The 25,239-nt window shown below is 39.5% G+C and overlaps 1 protein-coding gene across 6 annotated transcripts in view; it reads right to left on the bottom strand.

Moving 5' to 3' along the window:
• NPAS3 (neuronal PAS domain protein 3) overlaps window positions 1–25,239 on the bottom strand; it is an 841,582-nt gene that overhangs the window by 706,157 nt on the left and 110,186 nt on the right. For 3 of the 6 annotated variants that reach the window (XM_059373060.1, XM_059373061.1, XM_059373062.1), the window contains exon 2: window positions 25,196–25,239. This exon is cut by the window's right edge and continues 46 nt beyond it. The exons of the other annotated variants lie outside the window; for them this stretch is intronic. In XM_059373060.1, coding sequence (XP_059229043.1) covers window positions 25,196–25,239 — 44 coding nt within the window. The remainder of the gene's footprint in view (window positions 1–25,195) is intronic. 6 annotated transcript variants of the gene reach the window in all.

Here is a 25,239-nt window from a genome sequence, read left to right as displayed (position 1 = left end):
CATTGGGGGGAAATGGTACCCCTACTCCTATGTATGCCTTTTTTTGTACTGACCTCAGGGAAATTCTTATTAAATGAGGAAATTTACACACTTGGTCCCCCAATCTGTACTTAATACAAATCCAAATGTAGAAGGTACGGAGAATTCTGAGGTTGTCTCAGGTATAGACACTATGAATTCACCTAACACTAGTGATAGTACTTAACGCTGTTGATAGCTTTGATGGCATTAAAACTGGTTAAAGTCAATTCAGACGAGATCGGGCGTGTTCAGGGTGGTATGGCCGTAGACTAAAGTCAATTCAATATATGTCTAATTCCACTGTATCTGGAAATGCATACATTGGAAAAGAATACAGTTTTTTTGGTTTTTGGTGATGTGACTATTACCTCAAGGGAATGAGAGCATTAACCTCAGTCCTTAAGAACTTTCAGTGGTTTTCTAGGAGAGTATGGATTCTTTGTTCAGTTGCTGCAGGTAGACAGAGGAGAGAGAATCCCAGGGGTCCCCACAGTGTCTCTTCACCTTGAGAAGCCCACTGGGATTCTGTGCTCAGAAATGCAGTGACTACAGAATAAAACACAAGATCCGTCAGATCTCTGCAAGGTTCCTATATTCCAGACATGACAATTTTCTCTCAATGAGAGGATGACTACTAGACAAAAAAATTTTATGATTGTGAAGGTAAATATAGAATAGACTTTGTTTAAATTACCACCCACATCTTCTTCATCCTGTACTATTTCTTTCAGAAGTAAAAGGAGAGCTGCATTATTCGCTACTTCTGAGGCAACATTTCTGTAGGGAAGTAAATATATATTAAACCTAGTGGGGAGAGGCAGAGAATTAGGTACTGAAGATCCCTGTTGTCCTCACAGTGCAAGAACACAACTCCCTCCTTATCTGGGTTGAGACTTCCTTAGCTGCCAAGATAGCAACCACTTCTCACAAGGTCCATTTGGATCTTCAGTGATGTGGGTACATAATTCTAAAGGCCACATTTTATTACCTCCACCCTGAGGTGGAGTGCAAACACTTGTTTGAAGTCTAGTGCTAAGTGCAAAAATTTTGACCAATAGAACTTACTCTACGACTTTTATATTTCACATCAAATTTACAAGAGAAACATCAAATCAACAGAATGAAACACATGGCAAAATATAGTATAGTCATGGGGTGCCTGGGTGGCTCAGTGGGTTAAAGCCTCTGCCTTCGGCTCGATCATGATCCTAGGGTCCTGGGATCGAGCCCCATATTGGGCTCTCTGCTCAGCGGGGAGCCTGCTTCCCCCTACTCTCTGCCTACTTGTGATCTCTGTCAATAAATAAATAAAATCTTTAAATAATATATATATATATATATATATATATATATATATATATATTAGCCAAATGGCCTTCCAGCATCACAGTAGTTCTTCCTTTCTTAAAACCAGCCTCAAAGGCCTCCCCCTCTACTAGGTCACCCCTTCTCTAAGTCAATTATAAACTCAGTCTTCCATTAGTTTGTGGCATACAGATCAAGATTTTCTCATCAACATGATTATTTCACACAATATAATGAGATCCAAGCATTTTAAATTTTCACTCAGGATTTTGTCCCAGTTCTCCCTGGGCTCACCTGGATTCTCTTGAGCCACCCACAAGCCCATCAGTCAACACTATCCAGTGTATTTACAACACAATTCTCCTTTCCATGGATGCTTTAACAGTGCTTATTTCTCACTGGCATGACCACTCATTGGGGACAATTGATCTTTTAATAAATTTTTAAAGAGAAATCATTGCAGGTTTGGCCTTCCAGGGAAAAGTCCTATAAATCAGCCAAAGGTAACAATGTAAGTTTGCCCTCCAGAGCTTTCCACTTTGCTAGCACCAAAATAACCCAAAATATACAAGTATACCCCACGGATTGTCATACAAAGTGGTTCAATACAAATGGATTCGTGGACACCCAGAGCTGCAAAGAGGTGGTTCCCCTCGGCTGTGAAATCAGCTCAGAGCTGTCCAGTGCTAGTGAATAAAGAAGGGGACAGCCAGACAGGTCCCATCAGAAGCTCTGTTAATGCTGGACAGCAGCAATCCTCCCGGAGGATTTAAACTATGGATGCAAAACGTTAACTAGGGGATCTGAAAGTTTGGGGGGATCTCTAACATACGAAAGCCATGCAAATGGGCTCTCAGAATGGGGAAGAGGGGGCTTAATAATGAATCCCTCCAAGTCTCTATTTATACAAAATAAACTCTTTGCAGTATGTGGGAACCACTCCTACAGCCATGCAAGGTGGCAGGTTAAAATTAGAGCTGGAACAGCTCCTTCTGTTTGGCAGCTGATCGACTCATACACACTCCGCTACTTGAGAATAAGCTGGAAAAAAGTTGGCCTCTTTTCCTTTCAAAATGGGTAGATATTTCAAATCCTATAGGTCTATGCTGACTGCTCTGTGTTTTTATTTTAAAAGTTCTAAAACGATAGCAGTGATTTCTCATCCACTTCTGGAGTATGTTCCAAGGAACACTAGTCCCATTGATGGCAATGCTTTAAGACAAAAACCATCTACAGACACATGTATTTGGGGAGTACATGGCACAGTCCCCCCTCCGGTAATTCCACACTGGGCATCAGCTCATTAGCTGTGTACATTACTGATAAAGAAATCTGCTACTTTTAAGGCAGTGTTTACCAAACGACCACCCATTTTTCAAGTAACGCCGATTACCAGCTTGTGAAAGGAGTTTTCTGAGAGCAAAAGCAGGTAGAAAAGAAAACCCTTCCTTCGTTCAATGGTTCTTAGCAAAGAACCACAGTAAAGTGGAGCCAGTTACTTGCTCCAGTAGAGGAACAAGCTTTTCAGGATTTCTACAACCTTCTGATGGGTTCCCTACTTCCTGTCTCGCCTTTCAGACCTTAGGAGCCTCTCCCATGAGGCCACTCAGTTTCAGGGCCATCATCTCCTATTGCCTCCTCTCGTCTACTTAGATTGCAAGCAAAGAATGCCCAGTTTTGCCTCAACGTTCTTGTCCATAAGGCAACTGCCAATTGCAATACCCAAAGTCCCTGAGGTGAACTCAAGTTTCTTTTTTGCCTTATCAAGACTTTCTCCAACTTTCCTAGTTTTCACCCTCCTCTGAACATCTTCCGATTGGTGGTAAGGCTGACAGTGGCACTTAAATTGCCTACCTCATCTCCTAATTGCTACTACGTATGTCTCGACCATATATAATTACTGGTGTATCTGAATCTGTCTTTATTCATCTAAGAAAACATCAGACTTTATTATGTGCCCTGACCAAAACGCTGATCCCATGCCTTGTCTCCCCAGAAACACCATATGTATCTGGTAGAGGAGAAACATTTTTATAAAATTTTTAAGTCTTTTTTGCCCCCATGGTATTTTGCACACAGGAAGAACTCAGTGCAAGGAAAAAAAAAATCACAGTTCGAGGATTCCAGGTAGCAAAACTTGAAATTTATGTACACACCAGTATACGTAAGAGAGACAGTTCTACTTTGGAGGGAGAAAAACATGGTCATCAGTGGAAACTATTTTCTGTCTAAATAGCTATTTCTCCCTTCAGTGAAGAGCAGTACTGTAAATAACCCCACAATGGGTGAAGAAAGCAATCTAAGGATCCCCAAGTACTGAGTGTCTGAATGTGCACGCATAATTACTAGTACAGGCAAATTAGGGCTTAAGAGCCACAAAGAAGGCAGATATTAGCAGGAAAATAGCAGTTAGGCACTTATATTGGGGAAGGTAATTCCAGAGGTCTCCTACAGTTCTTTAGAAATATTGGTTTAGGTAATTTCAATTATTTCCTGATTTTAAATCTATTTAACTCTAAGAAATCCTTACTCTCAAATAATTTCTCCAAATTCTATAGATTTTTGGACACTGCACATTCGTATCAACAAGAAACTCTTTCTCCCTGTTTCTGTGCGACTTGTACCAAGAAGGAACCGATGCTGGAGGGAAAAGAATTCATTCTATAAGAATTCCTTCTACCCCACCTTAAATATAGACTTAATATTATTACATCCATTGTGTTACTGTAAGGTTGATTCATTCAAAGAGAAAACTTCTGATAAGAATCTAACTGTTCTGCTCTTTATCTGATTTTCTCTTATGTTTGGAAATCATTCACATGGTTTTATTTTTTTGGTAGGACACTAGTGTGCACTTTACCAAATGACTCTAAATTGATTAACAATTACTGTAGATGGCAAGGCAGGCACTTCTCCAGAGGAGAAATCATCTCAATATTTTGGGAACCAACTCAAATGCAGTCTCCAAAATCAGAATAAACAAAATTGGTGCCTCTTTCATTTTATCTGTAAGCCCAGAGCCAAAACAGAACTATGTGCACATTATTACTAAGGAAAAAGTGCTCAATTAGCCCTATCCTTGGGATGGGGAAACAAACGTACATCTAATATTTCCCCGATTAGTCATAGTTCCATCACTGAAGTAACAGAACTACATACATTTTCAATGAGGATTCTGGCACTGAAAATAATGGATATATTTCATATAAACAGAAGCCAAAAGGGGCAAAAAAAAATGCATTATACTGTTTTTGAGCAAACCAACACTGGCTTACTTTAGAACACTATCTGAGTACTAGAAACTGTAATTAAATCAGGTCTTGAAAGTGCTAAGCAGAAGAAAGTGTTAATTAGTAAATTAGTAAAAATACCATTTTTAGACTGGAAAAGCTTTCTCTTACACTTTTAAACATTTATGAAAAACAATTTGATAAGGTGCAATTTGGGATATTTATGGAAGCCTGGTTTGTGCTTTCTTTAAAAAAAAAAAAAATCACAGCACCTTTTATCCAATGAGATCAATGCTTTACGAAATACATTTTTTTCTCTTAAGAAGTAGAACAAAATAGACTAAAAGGCATCAGAGAGAACACTTAAATAGAGGCCATAGGAGCGTCCCTAGAGAAAGCTAGCATCGGCAATAGTCTGTTGACCAGGACTAGAACATTCCCGAATGGTAACTCGACAGTATACACACAGCTTGCAGCAGCATCTCCTTCTAAGTTTTCCTCACTTGTCACCTTCACAGTAAGGTCTTTTTCTGGCCACCCCATTTAAAATCGCAAACCCTACCCCTATCTCTGGGACTCCTGAACCCATGTTCCATTTATTGGGATCTCTGCAGCATGTATCACCTTATATATTCTGCAATCGGCCCATTTGCTTAAGGTCTGCATGTATTTAACTACTGCAAGAGCTCACATCCTTTCCGGCTTCATCCACTGCTGTATCTCTAGTGCTAGACACCCAGTAGGTTATGTCATGAATGAACAGCATCAAGCCTCTTTATACCAAATATCCAAAGTCTTGGATATATTCTGTCGTACTCTGCAATGAATGTAGAAAAAACTTTTCTAAGGGGAAACGTGCGCGTGCGCTAGACATTTAAAAAATAAATATCTGTCCTATATATTCAGCTGAAAATATTTTGTAAGCAACATTGCTTTGGATTAATCAGATAAAGATGAAAGTCAAGAATTTTGCCAACAGTGTTTCTTACTAACATTACTCAGTTATGCCGTTCAGCTTACTATATTGTATAGGAAGGATATCTTGTTAAAACAACTGTTGAAGGCAAGTTGTGTCCTATCAGCTACACTCTGTACCCTATGGGAACTCAAATGTTCCAAAGTCTATGTTAATATAATCTTGCTGCTCTGTTGAGCTAAGGCAAAAATCAGTTTTTCAGTGCCATGTAAGGCTTTATGAAAGCATCCCATTACCTATATGTCTTCCAGAAATGAAGGAAAGCTGAAGTAAGGATTATGCTGAATCAATTTAGGAAGGTAAGTATTGTTAACAAATACCATAAAATAACCTCGTAAATGATTCCAATCTCCATTTATCAACTCACACGAAGTCTGTACTCTTCTCTGTGTAATTGGTAACACAGCTCCTATGGGAAAACCAAAGTCCCCAGCTCAAGGGTTCCAAGTAGATTTTCAGCACAGAGGTTCTCTACTTTTTAATGCAGATTTCCTATACAATACTCCACAGGACCCTACAAATCTGTACCTCTTCTCTTGGGATATGAGGCCTCATTTCTGCTTATCCGCTTCTCTATTCATTATAAATTATCTAATGATAAAAGACAAACACCCTTGTTTTTAGGTTTGCACGAAGGAATGAGGGAGAAGTAGTGAGAGACAAGGTCAGGGGCTTTTGTTTTCAATTAATGATATTTAAGCTTAGTGAGGAATTATTACAGAAAACATAAAAATGCTTACTACTTACCAACAAAGTGCTAGTTTTATTGCCTGAGGATTCCGAAGACCAGTTATTATTACAGAAACAAATAGACACAGAATTGTGGAAGACTGAAAAACTGAGTGTAACATAACTCAATCACTTCTACCAATTAAACCAAAAACCTAACCCTTAAAGGGTTAGAAGTTAAACAAAATACAGATTCTTATGGATTCTGCAAATATAGTTTATTAACGATTTGCTGAATTATAAACTATTAACATTCAATCATTGCCTCCCTAAACAAATATTTTAAAGAAGTTAAATTAACTTACAGTAGCTCCCCTTTCTGCCAGCTCAGTGGCCAATATTTAGCATTAGAGATGCAGTTCTGTTTCTGTTGAAAAAACAGAAGCTGGTATAAAACATGTCCTGGACCCCCACAAGGACAGGCAGGTGGACCAAGAGACTGTGGCCAGTTCACCCAGGAAAACGGAACACTTGTACTGGGTGAGGTCAGCTGCATGAACTAAGGTCCGGAGACAGAAGACAGCAAGTGCAAGACGAAGCTTAAAAACGAAGGCCTTGAAAAGCTTTAATGATATAATCATTTCTATGAAATTAAAAAGAAAACAGTATTTCCAAACAAAGGACTGAAAAGGCTTCAAAGTATGTGAGGAGTTAAGCTACTTAACATGTTGCTAATGATAGAGTCAGCCTCCCTTCCAGGATCCTCATGCTCCTTAAAGTCATCAGAATACACAGAAGGTCCTGGTAGTCCACATACTTCTAGGAATCAACCATCACCTTGCACTTTGTGCAAGTGCACAAAATCTTAAAATAGAGAAGTCAGAATTCCTACAAAAACCTGTGCACGAGAACTACTGGCAGAGTTCCTATCCAAATGGAGTCAGTTCTGAAATTCTAACATTCAAATAATTAATGTACTCTTACGGTTTAAAAGGTGAAAACCCTTGTCTTGTACAATGGAACATCTCTCAACAGGGCCCTATCTATGGAGGCAAAAAATATGTTATAAATTCTAAGGAAATTATGATTAAATGGGAATTTTCCCTTTTTTCTTGTATTGTTTATCTAGATGGAGGTGAGAATCAATAAGACTGGGAATTCTGAAGTTCACACCAGATTAGAAAAATGCCTGGCAAACCTCCCCTCAAAATGGTGGGGGTCAAGAACATAAATACTAATCACAAAAGTCTGCTGTGCCATTAGCAAGCACACATATTCACAGTGGTTCTCAGGCAGTGACTGGGGTTTAAGAAACAACGTGTCATTCCTTCACCACCCCTGCAAAATGCACTTGTGACAGGTTTGATTGACACCTTGACTCACCAGTAACATTTACCAACAGGGCTAAAGGTCATTTTTTGCTGATCCCTAGTTTATCTTACCCAGCCTTTGCTGTAATGTTATTATGTATTTGCTTCTTATACAGTAAGATACAAATTACCTGGAGGCCATTTCTTAAAATAATTAATCTGTCTATGGAACTATTTTTGGTTATCTATTCATGCCCCCAAAGGCTTGCTATCTCATGAGCTCTTCTTGGTACACTATCGAGACACATCAACACATCATTTTAAAAAGTATTTTCTAACTGCATCCTGCTGAAGAATGTAGATCATCATGTAAACCACAGCCAGCATGCTGGACCTCCAACAGTGATTCTCACTCTCTGGTTCACAAAACACTTTTGATTCAGGACATCATATGATCCCTCCACCCAACCCTTTGTTCCCATAACAGCCCTTAAATAAACCTTGAAATACTCAAGCCTGTGCAAACAGAAAATTTATAGTCTTCTCATTTCTTATTATCCTAAAAGCCTGTCAGATGGCCTCTGTTTCTTATCTACTCCATGCAAACACAGAGGTAGAAACATCCCACATATTCCACTCTTCAATATACTGAAACCATATAAAATGTCAAATCCAAAATTCTCTCTTCAAGGTCTCATCCATCTTACCCCTTATTTCTAGTCAGCCCTTAATAGAAACTCTTATTTTATCCCGTGTCTTATACAAACACGGGTTGGCCAGCTTAAGTTCCCCTCCATCAAAGGCCAGCTTAAGATCCCTCTTCCCCAACAAGAGTTCCCCAGTTCTCTACAGCCATAAATGGACTTGCTTGTCTGTACTTGCCGAGAAAAGAGACATTTACGTCATTCTGAAGGTACTTAACATGCCCTCATTGCTAACAAAAGCACTTAATCATACCCCGTCTCCTTGCCCTGATTTAAGTTCGTTCATACTACAGAGAACTACCTTTTAATTTTGCATATGCATCTTCATATTGTCTGTCCTCTACCAAGGAGAGAGAATAAACTCCATGGCATAGCATCTTCTGATGTCCTATTTACCATGGGCATCTCCAGGATCTAGAGCAATGCCTGTCACTTAGTAGGTATTCAGTAATTATTTATCAGATCAGTAAATTGTTACCTGAGTTTCCCTGCTGGCCTGAAACTTCCTTGAGATTAAGAAACATCTATAGTTTCTCACATAAAGAGTATTTGTTCCTGGATGGAACCAAGTAACTTTCAAAACCACCACATCCTAGCCCAATAGATTCCATTTTCCCCAAACATTACCAAGTTGTCTAATAACTAAAATGGATTCTTAAAAGCCAGTAAAGAGGTCACCATCATTTAGGTAATCCTCATCTAATTAATTCTATCTCCTACTGGAGTATAAACATTGAACTCTTTTTAAGTTGCAGAAATTAGGAAATTTTTCATATTAAAAGACATGTATATATGTTTTTCTTATTATGTATTCTCTTAGAACCAAAATACCAGTCATAGTATGGGTCACTAGTCTACACAATAGAATTCTGTGCGCCAAATTTCCTGTCCCATATGGAGAAAGACTAAATGTCGAATTCACTGCCTAGAATTTCAAGCCACCAAAGGCCTAAAAGTACCGGCTCTGCTGGAGAACCATGCCATGCACACACATTTCCACATGGCCCTGCCAATTTTACCTTGACCCACAGCATCCCCTGCTAATTCAGTTCTAAACAAAGATTTCTATCAAATAATTTTCTAGTTTTGTGGTGAGGGTTAGGATGGGACCACCTAACACATGTTCACTTAGAACCCAAACCAAATTAGATCCTGGCTCCCCTGGAGGCAGAGACCAATACAGTGGCCTGTTACTGCCCTTGAAACAACACAAGCATTCAGTGTATTTCTAGTGCAAAGAAATGTCATATTTGTTAAGTTGGATTTTTCACTTATTCTACATGTACATGATAGGTTTATTTAGATTTCAAAATACGATACAAGATTTCTGACACATTATTTTCAAATACTACTTGCCTAGTTGAGGTTATTTTCTCCATGAAATTTTAAGTTCTTTCCCTTTCTGGGCCACAGGTTGGGAGGTGGGAGGGCAGGGGTTCCCATCAACCAGTCTGGAACATTACAGTTAAAGCAAAAATATATTAATATTTTCCAGGATTTAAAACCAGAATTGAAGCACACTTTTTAAAAGTAATGCCAACGTAGAATCCCTTCCTCAGAAAGGGGATAGAACCCTGCAGTTTTCAGTTCTAGTTAGCATTCCTACTGTATATTGTACTCGTTATCCAAGTGACTTTCAGAATAAAATTTTCTTTTAGTTTATGGAGGTTTTGTCACTTTTTTGGTTCATACATGTTCAATAGCAAGTAACAGTGGCATTAATCCACTTAATGAAGCAAATTTAAAATGCTGCATTATACATTTAAAATGTCATAAAATGTCTACCTTTTTACTATTGCTCTAATATCAGGGTAAAAAGGAGATAGGTTTGCATTGCTGCTATTAGTGATCTTAATTATCTTAATTACTGCACTTACTTTCTTGAATATTTCTATAGCTGGACATAATTAAAAGACTCAACAGAAAGATTTACTAGAAAATGGTAACCTTATGAAAGTATTTTCGAATGGCCTGTTTGACCACCCTGGTGACAGGTGAAGGAATTCACTGTAGTCTGCCTGTATCTTTTAATGACCATGTTGGTGTTGACCTAGAAGTGCTTGGGACCAGGTGTCTTATCTAGGTCTTTTGACCGAGTGCCATGAATATTCTTGGATAAGAGCTCAAGAGTACTAGTCATTATAATGACATTATTTGAATTTCTGATAAACCATTAACATACCATGAGGATCAACAGTGGATCAGAGTCTCTTAACCAAAAACTGACCCTAGAACCACCTTCTGAGTATGTGTGTAATGGGAACAGTTTTGCCCATAAGATGGTATAAACGGAACTTCAAGAAGTAGATCAAGGCTGAAATTACTTCTTTTTAGCACAAACCAGTACGATAAAAAATTCAGTCAGTCTGCCTTAACTGTCTAGGTTCCCTATTAGATAATTTCTGGATCTGTATAAAAGATTTTAAAAATTCAAGTTAAGTTCAAAAAATTATCAATATGCTTTAACATATTCAGGCCCACAGAGCATAAAACCCTCTTGACCATTCTTTGTGCTTTCTCATCCTAAATAGTCTGCATTCCTGTTGTGCCAAATCATCGCCATTTAGCTTACTGGGTGGTTGCAACCAGCCCAGCACTGCACAAATGCAGGACTAGGGACAGGACCAAGAACGCAGCCTCAGCTTTCCAACCAACAGCCTGATGCTCTGGCCCCCATGCCACACGCTATGACCATGAGTGATGGAGCTGTTCGGACTGCAAGCTACTTTCAAATAATGATCCACAAAGTTAATCAAAAGGGCTTCCCTGTTCAATATTTACCTGTTACTCATTGACAGCCACTGTCTACATTACCATCTAGAATGTATAGAATGGGATCAGCAATACGGAGCTCAAACAGAACCCGAGGGCCTCGCTGAAGTACCATGCACAACAGAAAGCAGCATTAAGCTGCTCTTCAAACCACCTCTGACACTAAAGATATCCATGGCGCCCATAGCAGCAACACACTGCTGCTTCCCGGATTGGGAGGCCCAATTAGTTGCTGATAATAAGAGGGATGAAAGGAAGACCATGACATAAGAAATGAAAAAATAAATAAGAAGAAAAGGAAAGGGAAGGAAAAGAAAAAAAAAAGGGGGAGATATTAGGTATCAAAATATAAACATGGAGGGAAAAATAGTAATTTCCTGTATTGGGGCAAAAAAATAATATTCCCTTCTTGATGTGATCTCCTTGCTTTTATGTACTAGGAAAGGCATATCTATCTTGAAAATTATTTTTCTCATTTTAATACACATTCAACATTTTAAGCTACAAAATAATAAGAAAACATTGATCTTTTTATGCGTTAGGTATTTAAATACTGTTTGCCAGCCTGTCAATCAAATGTACCCAGAGGGGATGCTGACCAGCCTCCTTGTCCACCTCTAAAGAGAGGCAGGTATCAGACCGATCATAATGCAATTCTGTTATTTTTAACCATCAGCTAGAGAGCAGGACTTACTATGAGGCCTTATTATTTGCATTTATTATCCTTGCAACTTGGCAGGTTTTGAACACGGGAGTTTAAGGAAGGAAAGTCACTCCAAATGTTAATCCTCTTTTAACTCCTTTTCCTCAACACTTATTTAGGAATGATGAACACTATCTGAACACTTAGTATGTGTCAGGCATTGTTGTAAGTACCTTACACTGTGTTCGTTCATTTACTCTCATAGTAAACCCTAGAAGAGAGGTTCTCAATCCACAAATCACAAAAACAGAGAACAGAGAACCTACATAACTTGTTCAAGATCACCCAGCAGATAAATGACTTAAGTAGGGTTTGAATTCCTCAGTGTCCATTGAAGCCTGTGTTCCTGTCCACTGCACTGAAGATGGCCAAACAAAATAAGATGAACACTGGCCTTTAATAAGTACCTTAGAAAGGTCTGTGGATTGATCAATGAATCAGTATCCTAAAGGAACTTGCAATCTTATTAAGATATCTATCCACAGTCATGTAATCTTTTATCCTTTCACTTATAAGCTCATGACCTGCCTCTTCTTTCAATTTAAGAATTCCTAAGAGGTATTTATTTGCATATATACAATGGAATGTCACCAAATGTGTGATCCAGAGTAAATGATGCATTGGAACTGAATCTTGGATTCAATATTGACTTTCTTCTCTCTCAATCCACTCCATCAAGAAATCCTGCCAGCTCTTCGTTCAGAATAGGTCAGATTCCAAATTCTTCTCACCATCTCTACTTCCATACCTTCTACATCAACCCCTTTGATGAAAATAACATTCTCTGAACTAGACTCCCTGTTTCCACCATAGCTGCCTGAAGCATGGACTCAGCTAGCAGCCAGATCTCATTACTCTTTAAGACAAAAATCCTCCCAAGAAGCCATTTCAGGTCGAGTAAAGGCCAAAAACCTTACTCTGTCTGCCAGATTCCTGTGTGCTGGCCCCCTATTCCCTCTCTCACTTGCCTCCAGCTGTAGTCCTTGCTGTTCCAGACCCACTGCACCAGTCTCCCCACATTATTCCAAAGTGATGAAACCTCCTCAGCTTCGGGGCCTTTATGGTGAGGGCTCAGTCCACCTGGAGTATTTTTTCCCCAGAGCTTTCTAGAGACCTAACTACCTCAATTCCTAGGAGTCTCAAATATCAGCTTTTCAAATGGGGCTGCACCTCCTTGAAACCATAACTGAACCATCTTCACCCAGTACTCCTGATTCCTTCTTAACCTTCTCAATGTTTGTTCTATAGCACTGACTACCACTGAATAGATCAGATCACGTGATCGCTTTGTAACTTTCGCTATTTACTATCAGTCTCCAATTCCCTCTGACTAGCAAGACAGAGACTCTAGTCTTAGTTCACTCTATATCTCCCACATTAGTTCCTGATTATAGAAGGTACCCCATTAAATATGTTGAATTAAGAGAAGAAAGAAACCACTGGGATAAAGCTAAAACACAGTGTGAGTGTGTGTGTGTGTGTGTGTGTGTTGTACCTAGTAAGACTCCATGGATACAGTTCATAGATAAGAGCAGAGAGAGTTTCTGTTGAGAGGTATTTTTGTTGGGGAGGTGGAGGCCAAACTAGATCAAGACCAGTGGATCTTAAATACTAAGCTAAGGCTATAGACCCCATATGGTAAGACTGAACCATTGAGGACTTTGAGCAGGGAACTATGTTAGAAACAGGATTTTAATCTGTTTTAACTATAGGGGATCCCAGAAAAGGTATTTTTGCTTTCCCTTGCATGGTATTTTGTCTACACTAGACTCTAGCATTTAACTTCAATTGAAGGAGATAGGAGATAAGACTTAACAGGAGACCACAACAAACTAGGGATGAAATAATAATTTACATCAAGGGGATGGGAACAAGAGACAAGTTTCTTTCCACAAGAAATCATACGACTAACAGGCTACTGGATACAGGAGAGGAAGAATGGAAGAACAGTCCAAGAGCAAGCCTGAATGACTACCAAAATGAAGATAAAGCAAAACAAGTACAGGGAGGAGAAGCCCATTCTAAGGAAGATACAGAGCTCTGTTGGGGGGCACAGCTGCATGGTCCTGGAGGGACCATGGAGGGACCATGCAGCTGGTCTCCCCAAATGGGGAGAGGAGGAAGGTCGTTCTCTGCAAGCCAGCCACGCCATGTAGTAGCTGTGTGAGAGTGTTCACATTTCTTAACCTCTCGGATTCAAAAGAATTTTTTTTTTTTTTTGGCTTGGGGTTTTTTTTTTTTAAAAAAAAAAAAAAAAAAAAGACAAACAAAAACAAACAAACAAAAAAAACCCTGAGATAAAACACAGTTCACTGGGTTGCTATAAGGATTCATTGGCAGTGTCTACAGAAGTGTTTGCAACTGTGTCGGTCATTACACATAGAAGTCCACGTCAAGCAAATCACAGGCAGAAACCTTCTAAACCTAGTGTAGAAGTCTAAAACTCAAGTTGGCAAAGAGGTAGGACTGAAGATTAAAAACTGGAGATTCACTAACTGTAGAGTAAGAACAGATGAAATTTCTGAAGGGCAGACCTAGTTGCCCCCATACTGGAGGACACACAGCAGTGCATACAAAGGACATTCAACGACTAGTATTCAAATACAACAAACATACCCTCTTCTATAGCTAAGGCTTTAAGTTCCTTAGGGTCTTATTCTTTTACAGAACTAGATTTCAAGAGACTACCCTTGAACAGAAGGTGAGTGTTTCCTATGTCAAGTATCCTGCTCCAACCAGGCCACGTCATCCAACTGAAAGTGAATGAACTGCTAGGCCACACGGACATGAATGGATCTGCCATAAAGAGTCAGATTAAGCATTCGCTGCATAAGCTGAACAACCCGCCTAACCTCCAAGCTTTCATTTTCTTGAGTACCAAGTAAGTATATGACCTATTTATTTCAAACATCGATGTGGGAATCAATTACAATGATGTCTAGAGATCACAGAACACCATAGTTGGAATAGGTTACTTCTCTGATGATTTCAGCCTCTTCTCGCTGCATATGGGAAAACCAGACAACAGAGAAGCAGGAATGGTGAAACTCAACCACAACTTCACTGTCAACTTCTGCTGCCCCCAGAAGGATGAATTTTGCCTCACAATGGAAGACCCTGGCATCCGTGAGTATTTCCTGTGAATGAAAGAATACATGCAGCTGCATTTATTTTCTCTTCTCCCCACAGCCCAGAGCCTCAAGTTGAGGACATTCTATATCACAGCTGTCATTTGTGTCTGGCAAACTTCCCTAAAGAGAGCCAATAAAGGTGTATGTGGTACAAGTAAACCAAACTTGCCACGAGATTCTTGTAAAAATGTATTCTACTTAAAATCCGTTGGTCCAGGGGTGCCTGGGTGGCTCAGTGGGTTAAAGCCTCTGCCTTCGGCTCAGGTCATGATCCCAGGATCCTGGGATCGAGCCCTGCATCGGGCTCTCTGCTCAGCGGGGAGCCTGCTTCCCTTCCTCTCTCTCTGCCTGCCTCTCTGCCTACTCGGGATCTCTGTCTGTCAAATGGATAAATAAAATCTTAAAAAAAAAAAAAAATCCGTTGGTCCAGAATTTTAGTTTTCTAGTCTTCCCTTCCCCAAGACATTTCACAATTACACTAAATTAAAAAAAAAAAAAGATCACCTTTTTTTTATTCATACCAGTCTCATAAATTTGTTACTAGCATTTAAAGGCAGAATTCAGAAAAGAGGGTAAATGATCTTTCCATCAAATGAATCTGTTTATCATCAATTTTACAAGAGCTCAAAAAATCCCCCTACCCTCTACCATCCTCCCCACTGGATAGGTCTCCAAACCTCTCCTTTTAAAAACACGGGGACATGAATATCACTACTTTTTTTGTTATTAAGTCGAGACTTCGGAGATCTGATGGATTTCTCCAGGGGGAGGAGAATCAGAGCTGTTGCTTGTATTCTTCTTTCAGGCCATCAAGAAGTTAGGTAGTCCCTAGAAAGCATGCTCCTTTCCTGGAACTGAGCAAAGACCTCCCCATAATTACTGCAAATGTCTTCTTCATCAAGAAATCCAGCTGGTGGTGTCTAAAACCTACAAGACAGGAGGCTCCATGTCTGACTGTGCCATAGAGATTCAATTTCACTCCAAGAACAGTTTTGTTAGTGGAGTTGAGTGAAAGAGGAGAATCATCAAGACCACCATGCAGCCCCTGGTTTCAAGGTCAAGGCATGCAATTGGCTCAGATTCTCTCAGAGCACCCCTGAAGTGCAACAGTCAAGAAAATGACACAGTTATAAAATCTTGTGTTGATTTAACTGAACTGCAAGTGAGGGCAGCTGCTATGCAAGAAACCAGGCTCTCCTCATTGGTACCTAGTAAGAAAAGTCAAAGAGTGAGGCTTGCTACATAATCTGATATATAAATACTACTGCATTTAGTCTTCATTGTAGAGATCCTTCAGAACTGGGCTGAGGGGAAGGGCAATTAGGTTTTAAATAAAATGCAGGGATCATCTATTTAATCACATAAATCTTGAGTAGTCAATTCCAAAGAGCCCTCACACTGCTCAGTGAATCACAAAGGTCTCAAGTTTGACACGGGAAAAATCACCCAAGAATGCTTTCCTTACATGCTGGCCATTGAACCAAAATCCTCCCAGGACCCAGACTTCAGTCTGCTTTAAAAACTAGATCAAAATAGCTCAGTACTGAATGCAGTAAGTAGAATTCGCTTTATAAGCAACCTCAAGAATGATGTAGCAGTCCCCTCTCAGGTCCGCTGTCAGCCTGCCTCCCTTTCCCACTTCCCCTTTCTCCTTCCTTTCACTTCCTCTCTCGCACCTGAGCACATGCACCTGCCCAGGCCTGGCTCTGCTCCCTCCTTCCTCCTCCCTGTAAGAGAGGAGAAAAAAAAAATTTTTTTTTTTTTTTCTTTTAAAAACATGATGCAGCAAACATGTCATCTGAGAGTCTGGAAAGTGACCAGAAAACTCCATGGAATCATCCAGCAGTTACTTATCTTCTTATAGATATACATGATCTGATCCTAAAAAGCTCTGCTACTAGCACCCACCACACCCTTCGCACCCTTAGCTTTATCTTCTTTCAGAACTCTTTCTAAAGAATGAAGTACTAGGTTAAAAAAAAATGAGGGTAGGGAAGATTTTTCTGCTGAAAATCGCCATCAGTAATGCCGCTAATATCACTGGTTCTTGCTGGAGTTCTCATATTTTGTTGTTTTATTTGTTTTGCTTTTTCAAAGCACAAGAATTTAAATTCCTTCAAAAAGAAAGTGACAAAAAGTTGAGAAAGGAGATACAAACAGGGAAAAAAAAAAAGGTCATGAAAGGAAATCTCCGTGAAACATGGTTTCCAGATAGAAGAGGACCATACAGCTTCCAACTTCCCTTAAATAAGCTGCTTGTATACAAGTTAGAACACTTGGCCCCAGAGGTTTCCCAGCTGAGATAACTTCAGGATGTATCCACAAGAACATGCCTATACATGTAGATACCTTTCTGTCAAAGTCCACATGCCTATCAACACAGTTCTATACAATGATAAACACCAAGCTGTGATTCGTGGCCAACTATGGGTGGTACCATTAGGAAAGACATTCATATTTTCTTCTATGCTTCTCTGCATTTTCCAAATGCTCCAGAATGAAAGTGTCCTACAGCTTAAGCAAAAAGAGAATATACAGCTATTCCAAGAAAAAAAAAGAACAGATGTAAGAACCCACCCTTCACCAGCTGAGCCATGGCACTGGGCTTAGTCAAAGGAAATTCCCAGATCATTCCCCTCAATACAAGTCGATGAGACACACAATGTGCTCCTTAACTCCAAAGTAACAAAAGCCAAACCTGAGGCCATTTACTGAGCAGAGGACAGGGAGTTCCCAAAGATCAGTAACAGACCTTTGCATGGAAATACAAGTTCTCTGCAGGGTCAAATTGAAACCATAATCTCATCCCTTCCTTGTTGGGAAGACTACTGGGAAAAGTATTATAAATCTCTAAAATCTTTTAAAAGTCTATAAAATCTGTAAGCTATCAATCTTTCAGTTAAAAGAGAAATCCTATTGCATTTTTTTCCTATTGTAAGCATACTGCTTATATATTATCATCTATTGTTCAAAACGTAAGTGGCAATTCCACACTATTTTTATTTTTCACAAGGAAGATTTTATTTTCTTTAATTTCCAAAGAATATGAAGTTTTTGTTGGAGGAGCTTAATTTACCAGATTCTGAATATTCACTGAATATTCACAATTATTCCCTGTAATGATGTACTGTACTTTGATCACTAGGAAGATGGAAAATTTTTCTCACATTTGTATCATATGAAGCCTAGTAATAAACGACAGATAGAAGACAGAATTCAGGATGGTTCCTTTAGGAATTCAGGATTTCCATAGCCATAATGGCTTATCCTACTGGAAGCTCAATGTTTATTATTTCCATTTTGCAGACATGAGTTCTTGGATGTGAGCAGTTGTACCTTAAGTTAGAGAAGGAACAAAGCGGTACTCATTCAGTGGGTGCTTATTATATGCCAAGCATCACAGTGAGTATTTGTGGTGGGGGCCTCAGGCTCTAACTCAAACAGACTGAGGTTTAATGCAGGGGTCAAACTTTCTGTAAAGGGCCACAGAGTAAACATTTGAGACTTGGGGGACCATATGGTCTCTGTCAGCACTACTCAGCTCTGCCACCATAACACAAACGCAGTCACAGACAGTGTGTAAGTGGACAGGTATGGTTCTGTTCCCTTAAAACTTAATTTACGAGAACAGGTAAGGGGATGGGAAAGCAGCTGTCGGCCAGTGAGCAACAGTTTGGTGACACTGACCCTAACTTCTTACCTCGAGTGAGTTGTTCTAGCTCTCTAAAACCCTGTTATTTGTAAAATGGTGATAATAATCATACCTAGAACCTAAGCTTCTTGTCAAGATTTTTTTAAAAATGTCAAGGCATTAGCCCACTGGTTCTCCAAACAGCTATGATATCATTTTCATTTTTACCCCCATATCAGAAGTGAGAAAACAGAAGCAATCATTAGAGTTAAGTAACTTAGCCACCATCCTAGATCTAATCATTATGGGGCAAGGATCAAACTCAGATCCATTTCCAGGAGGTTCAGCTACCTCTAGCAGTGATGAAATGCTATTGGGTGGATTTGTGGGTCTCTTAAAATACGTTGTTCACAAAGATTAAAAGCGTAATTCTTTTATTCTAATGCATAAATGAAGTCCAAAAATTCAGTCAAGACACACCTACATGGGACACCCATCAACGCACAGGACAAGCGGTTCTTAAGGTGAGCACTTACTAAAATTATAGTTTAAGCGTGCTGTATTATTTTTAAGATCTGGGCACACGCACATTAGTCTCCCTGTCTGAAACCACCATTAATGATCTTGAACACTGTAGTTCCACAACATGCCTACAAAAGGTTCATTGTCGCTCTATTCCTCTCACTTTGACCTTTGCCTTTTCTTCTCAAGTTTCTAGAGAGTTCTTGAGAACTACATACTGCAGGTGTGTCCGTAGCCAATTAGTTTCAAAAATCGAGGCAGATACTTCTCTCATCATGAAAATACACACTCGGGTAAAGCCAATTAATATTCTTTCATTTTAAATCATGCCTCTGTGCCTGCCCATTTTTGTTCTCCGCCATTAGTTTCTCTTGAGTTCCAAGTAGTCTTGGAGGAAGAAAGGCAAATGTGGAGCACCTCAAGATGGGAAGAGCAGTGAACTTATAGACAGGTCCCAAACTGGATTTCCTACTGTTGGAGTCCTGCAAGAGATTTCTAAATCAAAAATCATTTCAAATTCAGAACACTGCATGACTGAACCACCTCCAAGACAAGCTAAAGAAAGGAGTTTCCTAACAAACAGGAGAGCCTGAATGAACTTGCAGACACATTCTTCCTTTCCTAAAAGCTCCTCCAGGGCTCTCTCCCAGGATGGTGGTCCTCCAATTTCCCCTTCTCCTCCAACCTAAAGTCCTATCACCCTTATCCTGCTGTCCACTCCTGACCTATACCATATGCAATTCGCTATGCCAGAAATACTGGTCTTTTGGCTCTCATCACTTCCTCAAGCACCTCTTCCCCCAAATCAAAATCTCTCCCGCCATGAAGATCGCAGGGCTCAGTTCGACTGTTCAAAAATAACCCTTTCATAGGACCACATCTATTGTTTGCTCTCCTCACTGGAGCTACCTCTTACACAGAATCCCAATTACCCATTCCCATCAGTGTTTGAGGCTTCTGCAGGCCAGAGGCTTTCTTAGTCACCTCTAAGTCACTTCATGCACAGCACCTGACCCGTGGGTGAAGATCAAAATACGGCTGTTAAATGAATGAATAAATTAGCTCCTTTTTAAGCTGGCCTGGCATTAGCCCTAAATAACATACCATCCACATTACCAAGATCTACCACTGCAAGTCATTTACAGGCAAAAATCATTGGTGTGATGCTAAAATTAACTGGGAGAAGCCACCAGAAACCATGCTGAGGTCTGAAAGGCATGATGTGGAAATTAGAATTCATTTGGATGTTGAAAGGCTTGAAGCAGTTCTTGCTACAGAGTTCAATGTCTGTTTAACATGCAGATTCTATTAGAGCTCTTTATGAAGTTCATTGTATATTTCTCTTTTCTCACTTCTTTGTTATTTACTGATCCAAACAGTACTGGCATAAATTACTCCAATGGTGGGGTAGGGGTGGGGGAGGGGGCTGCATAATTGCAATCAATCAATCAGGTTAAACAGCCAGAAGAATTCACTGCTCTGCTGCTGGAGCCTCCTTGACCTTTCCCTCCCCGTCAGCACAGGTGACCATCTATCCCCCCAGCAGCCTGCCTGACAAGAAACCTGTCTTGTTCTCCTTAATTGGAAGAACACGTGCGAGTGGTTAGCACTCTGTCTGGCACAACACAGCTGATCAAGACTGGTGAGTTTCTTCTTCACTCATTCTCCACTTCTTGCCCCCCCCCCCCCCCCCACCCCCCCCCCCCCCCCCCCCCCCCACGGCTGCCACCCTCCTTAATGCCTTCTTGCTTCAGAGTCTGAATCTGCCCATTTCCAAACCCATGCTTCTTGACCAAAGCCAGCCTTAACACTGTGCTGAGCAGACACCCGCATTCTGGGTGGCTCCCATTCAGGCAAAGAAGAAAGCATCACCTCTCCCTTTCCAGCCTGAAATCCTTCTCTCCTCTCCCTGTCTTGGTGCCTGAAGTTATTCCACTGGAGAGTAACTCCACTTCTGCTCAAATTCTTTCTCTGGGAGTTGCTTATTGAAAGGCAAATGGCCCTCAAGAGCACCAATATCAGTTAGCAATACCTGATCTGCAAGAAGGGGTATGGACAAAAATCCTCTTGGGTAAAGGCCTGGGTATGAAATGCTAACGAGGTATCCATTTCACGGAGGTAAAGGGGCTTGGACAGAGACCCAGGAAACACACAATGCTCAAAATTTTGCTAATGGCCCCTCTTTTTTAGAAGACAGCTGACTAGTCCATGACAAGCATCTTCTCAATCTTGGTTACACTTAGAGACAACAAACTCTGGGTGAAAGCTCTTTTTTTCAAATGGGTCCTACAGGAACTATTCCAGCAGCACAACATGTGTTCACTAAGCAGGAGTTACTGAAGCTCTGGTCTCCCCGTCCATCTTTAAGTATTAGTGAGGTCATTGTTCTTGAATACAACCACAGTAGTGTCAAGCCACATGCTCAAACTGTGACAAACTTGGAGGCTACAAAGGCCTTGCTCGGTTCACTCCTTCCCAGTTACCTTTCCTCATGATCACATATTCACACAGGTGATTGCCACCATATTTTGTGGTAAAATCCCATCAAGGTCCATGGAGATTTCCTTTCCTCCTACTCAAATATTTTCTGGCCTTTTTTAGAAGTTTAAAGTTAATCCAAATTATTATGGAGGGGCATCCCCTTTTTTTAAGACTTTCCACACTGCTTTTACTTTTATGTTTGAAAGTCGAAAACAAAAAAAGACAATTGTCTTACAATTGTTTTAAATGGAAAGAACTGTGCCATCTCCCAATCAAAATCAATGATTTTACAGAGGTATTTATTAAAACCCAGAGATATTATTGCAAACCTAAAGACAGCTTAAAATGGAGAAAGAGGCCTAGATTCTCTAAGTTTCAGTACTTACCAAAACGATGGCTTAATAAAAAAATTTGTCAAATATTTATAATATGGCTAGTGTTTTTGAAATCCCTGCCTTCCTACCCTCTGCTAAGAAAGTATCACCAATTACAATTTTAAGTTTCAAGTCGGCCATATCATAAGCAGTCAATGTAAGAAGTTGGAATAACTACCATTATTTTAAAATTCTATATATTTATGTAGAATTTATATTTATATATTTATATTTAAAATTCTAAATTGTAGATGTTCTGAATTAACCAGTTTGTATTTTCGTGTGTTGTTCAGATTTTCAATATTACTAAAATTATTTAATAACTCCCAATAACATCTAAATCCCACATGTTTTCAAATGTAGGAAAATTTACAATTATAAAATCATAAAACTACAGTTGGGAGGATCAAAAACAGTGATGTGTTGGTAAATATTTAACAACTCATTGGGGACAGGAGGGCACCTGATTTGCAGTATTTTCCAATTTCCATAGTGCAAATACTTTGCCCAATTTCCAGTTACTAACATGAGGTCAGGGATCACAGAATGGGAAAGATGAGCATACAATCGAGTCTCCTGGGCCCCTGCAAGTTGACACCAGCATGCTCTGATCGGAGAGACCAAATAGGGCAACCTTTTCATCCCTCGCCATTTCTTTCCTTATAACCCACGGTATCTTCACAATGACATAACACCCATACATTACTACATGTATAAACTTATATACCGACCCTACTGCAGAGGCTCTCAATCTTTTATGGGTGTAAAACGCAGCAAGAAACATTCTACCTCAGGACCCACCATGTGGACAGACACATTTTACATACACTTACACGAACACATACAACAAAAACAGAAGCCTCACAAGATAAAATTCACTCTCATTAAGTGCAATGCACTAAAATTCTTGATTCTTTTCCATTTTTTTTTTTTAAATTTGGAACTTGATCCACTAAATTGGACTGCTATCCCACTTAGAATCAGGATATTCGTAGCTGAAAACTGAAAGCCAGACTGCCTTCCAGGAAAACCACCCCTTCACCAGAAATTGACAGAGAATTGACCCCATCCTGGAAGAAAGTGTGGTCCTTCATCTACTGTAGCCCTATGACCAACCCTGCCCGTTTACCTAGAAAGACTAGGCAGATCTGAGCCATCATTTCCCTATTATCGATAACATTCACCCCTCAAGAGCGCTGGAAAAATACCCATCTTTTTCACAAGAACATTTTCAATCCCGTAGGAACGGGAACTACATAAATACCGACTAGTATTCTATAAAATATACATATTTCTATGTAACAAACGTTAACACCAGCTTTCTAATAGCCAGAAGCCAAAGACTAAGTTGAAGAAAGTACTCACTCAGGAAAATAAAATCCGAATCCGTGGACTTTTCTCTTCAGTGTGTTCATACACCACATGCTTTTTTATAGGTGCTATTAAATGTACACTATATTTTCAAGACAATCCAGATAAGCATCTTCACTAAAATACACAACACCATTAATCATCTCAGTGACAGTGCTCCAATTTAACATCTTGGGGATTTCCTCCCCTTCTTCATCATTTATTTGCCAATATTTCCTTGTTATGAATATCCCCCTAGTGACTTTCCCTGGCAGTCACAGCTGTGCTGCCTACTGTGTCTACCTTGACTACAAATAACACAAATCCTTAAAGGGGGAGAGAGAAAAAAAAAAAAAAAAAGCCAGCCCTTGAGATAATACCTGCAGTTTGAAAGGTAGCCTTTCTATGGACAGATTTTCTGGTGTCCTCGTCTAGGCTCCAGCTTTATACTGACAAGCCACTGCCCTAAAGCTGAAAGTAATTTCAAACACATGAAACTGGCTTATTTACAAATGAACAACAGTTGTCCATTGGTCTCCAATGACTTGAATGGTCAACAGTCAATGCCGCTTTCAGATGGTCCTTAAAGGAACCCCTTCCTATAGAGCAAAAGGCTTCTTCCAAGTATCCATGAATCACAACAAAGCCACGGAATCCCTAGCAAGTTACAGAAACGTGACCACCAAGAACCACAATAAGGATGACTCACAGATAACGAGACCTTTTAAAAAATAATAAACAAGTAACAATGTTGCATTATAATTACATCAATTCTGCTGAAAAGCATAACACTATCAAGCAACAGAACAACATTAAATAAAGCCAGAGAAAAATCAGTAGCAAAGATACAGAGAAGAGTCCCAGCTCCATCTGGTATCCATTTTGCGTCCCTTCGAGAAAGCAGCCTTCACCGGCTCCAGAATTTGCTGATTGTAAAATGGAAACAAAAGGAAGAAAATGCTGTACAACCAATTGTTGGAGTAAATGAAAGTAGAACTCACCAGCTTGTATTCAGAAAGGATTTTTAAGGAAAAAGGTGTTTTTTCGATAATAGAACTCCACTACAAAAGAAGAGTTTGAAGACAAAAAACACACCAAAGTATATTTGCAAAGTCTATCTGGAGAGTCTCATGCCTTCAGTTGAACTATGTTTACCTCATTTTATAGTTTCTATAGAATAACTTATTTTAATCAAAGGTTACTGTTGCTTCAATCAATATTCCGTAACTTTTCTGGGAAGCATAAACGTTATCCTTTTGGGGAGACTCCAATTTGGACGATTGTTCTAAAAAAATTAAAACTTCCTTCTTAGCAAAAGCAACCCGAGTCAAGCTCTGATACATTAAATGCCTTTCCTTCCCAGAGCAGGGGGTTTACTTCAGTGATAGTAACAACACCTCATTACCAACAGTGCAGATTCTGTTAAGTAATGGACAATGCAAAAGGCAGCAAAGGCAGAGGACTCAACTTCAATTTAACTGTCCTGTAAGGTACATAGTAATTAGCTGCAAAGCTCTGAAATCTTAGCTAGCATGTTAAGTCTGCTACATGACAGTATAATTTGACTTCTTAAAGGATTATGCAAATTACAACTCATCATTCCATTACAGGATTGAAAAAAAGTGACAGCTAATTTATACATAACACACCTTTCAAATCCCTAAGATGCGTAGCACCTGTGCAATGTATTTTGCCGAGATTTTCTTGCATATAAGTACTTGTTTATTGCAATATAAAGAAGCTTACCTAAGAGCTTTAATATAGTCATTTTTAAAAACTTTAAGACCACAATTTCAAAAGAATAAATTTTTTTTTTTTTTTTTTGGTTTGGATTGTGAAGGCAAATTTTGTTGGTTGTTTTGGTTTGGTTTGGTTTGGTTGGTTGGTTGATTGGTTTTTTTCCCCCACTATATTAGAGAAATATAAGGTTTCAAGACAAGGATATTTTTGAATAGCTGGCAACCACAAGCACTGATGCACGAGCCAGAAGGAAGACTCACAAAGATTTCAACATACTTCTGGTAGGTAGATTCACAGTAGATTCCGTCATATCTGTAGAT

Source organism: Mustela nigripes, chromosome 13 (assembly GCF_022355385.1).
Source record: "Mustela nigripes isolate SB6536 chromosome 13, MUSNIG.SB6536, whole genome shotgun sequence".
Taxonomy (NCBI): domain Eukaryota; kingdom Metazoa; phylum Chordata; class Mammalia; order Carnivora; family Mustelidae; genus Mustela; species Mustela nigripes.
The sequence above is the reverse complement of the archived record's forward strand: the minus strand, read 5'-3'. Positions and strand labels throughout refer to the sequence as shown.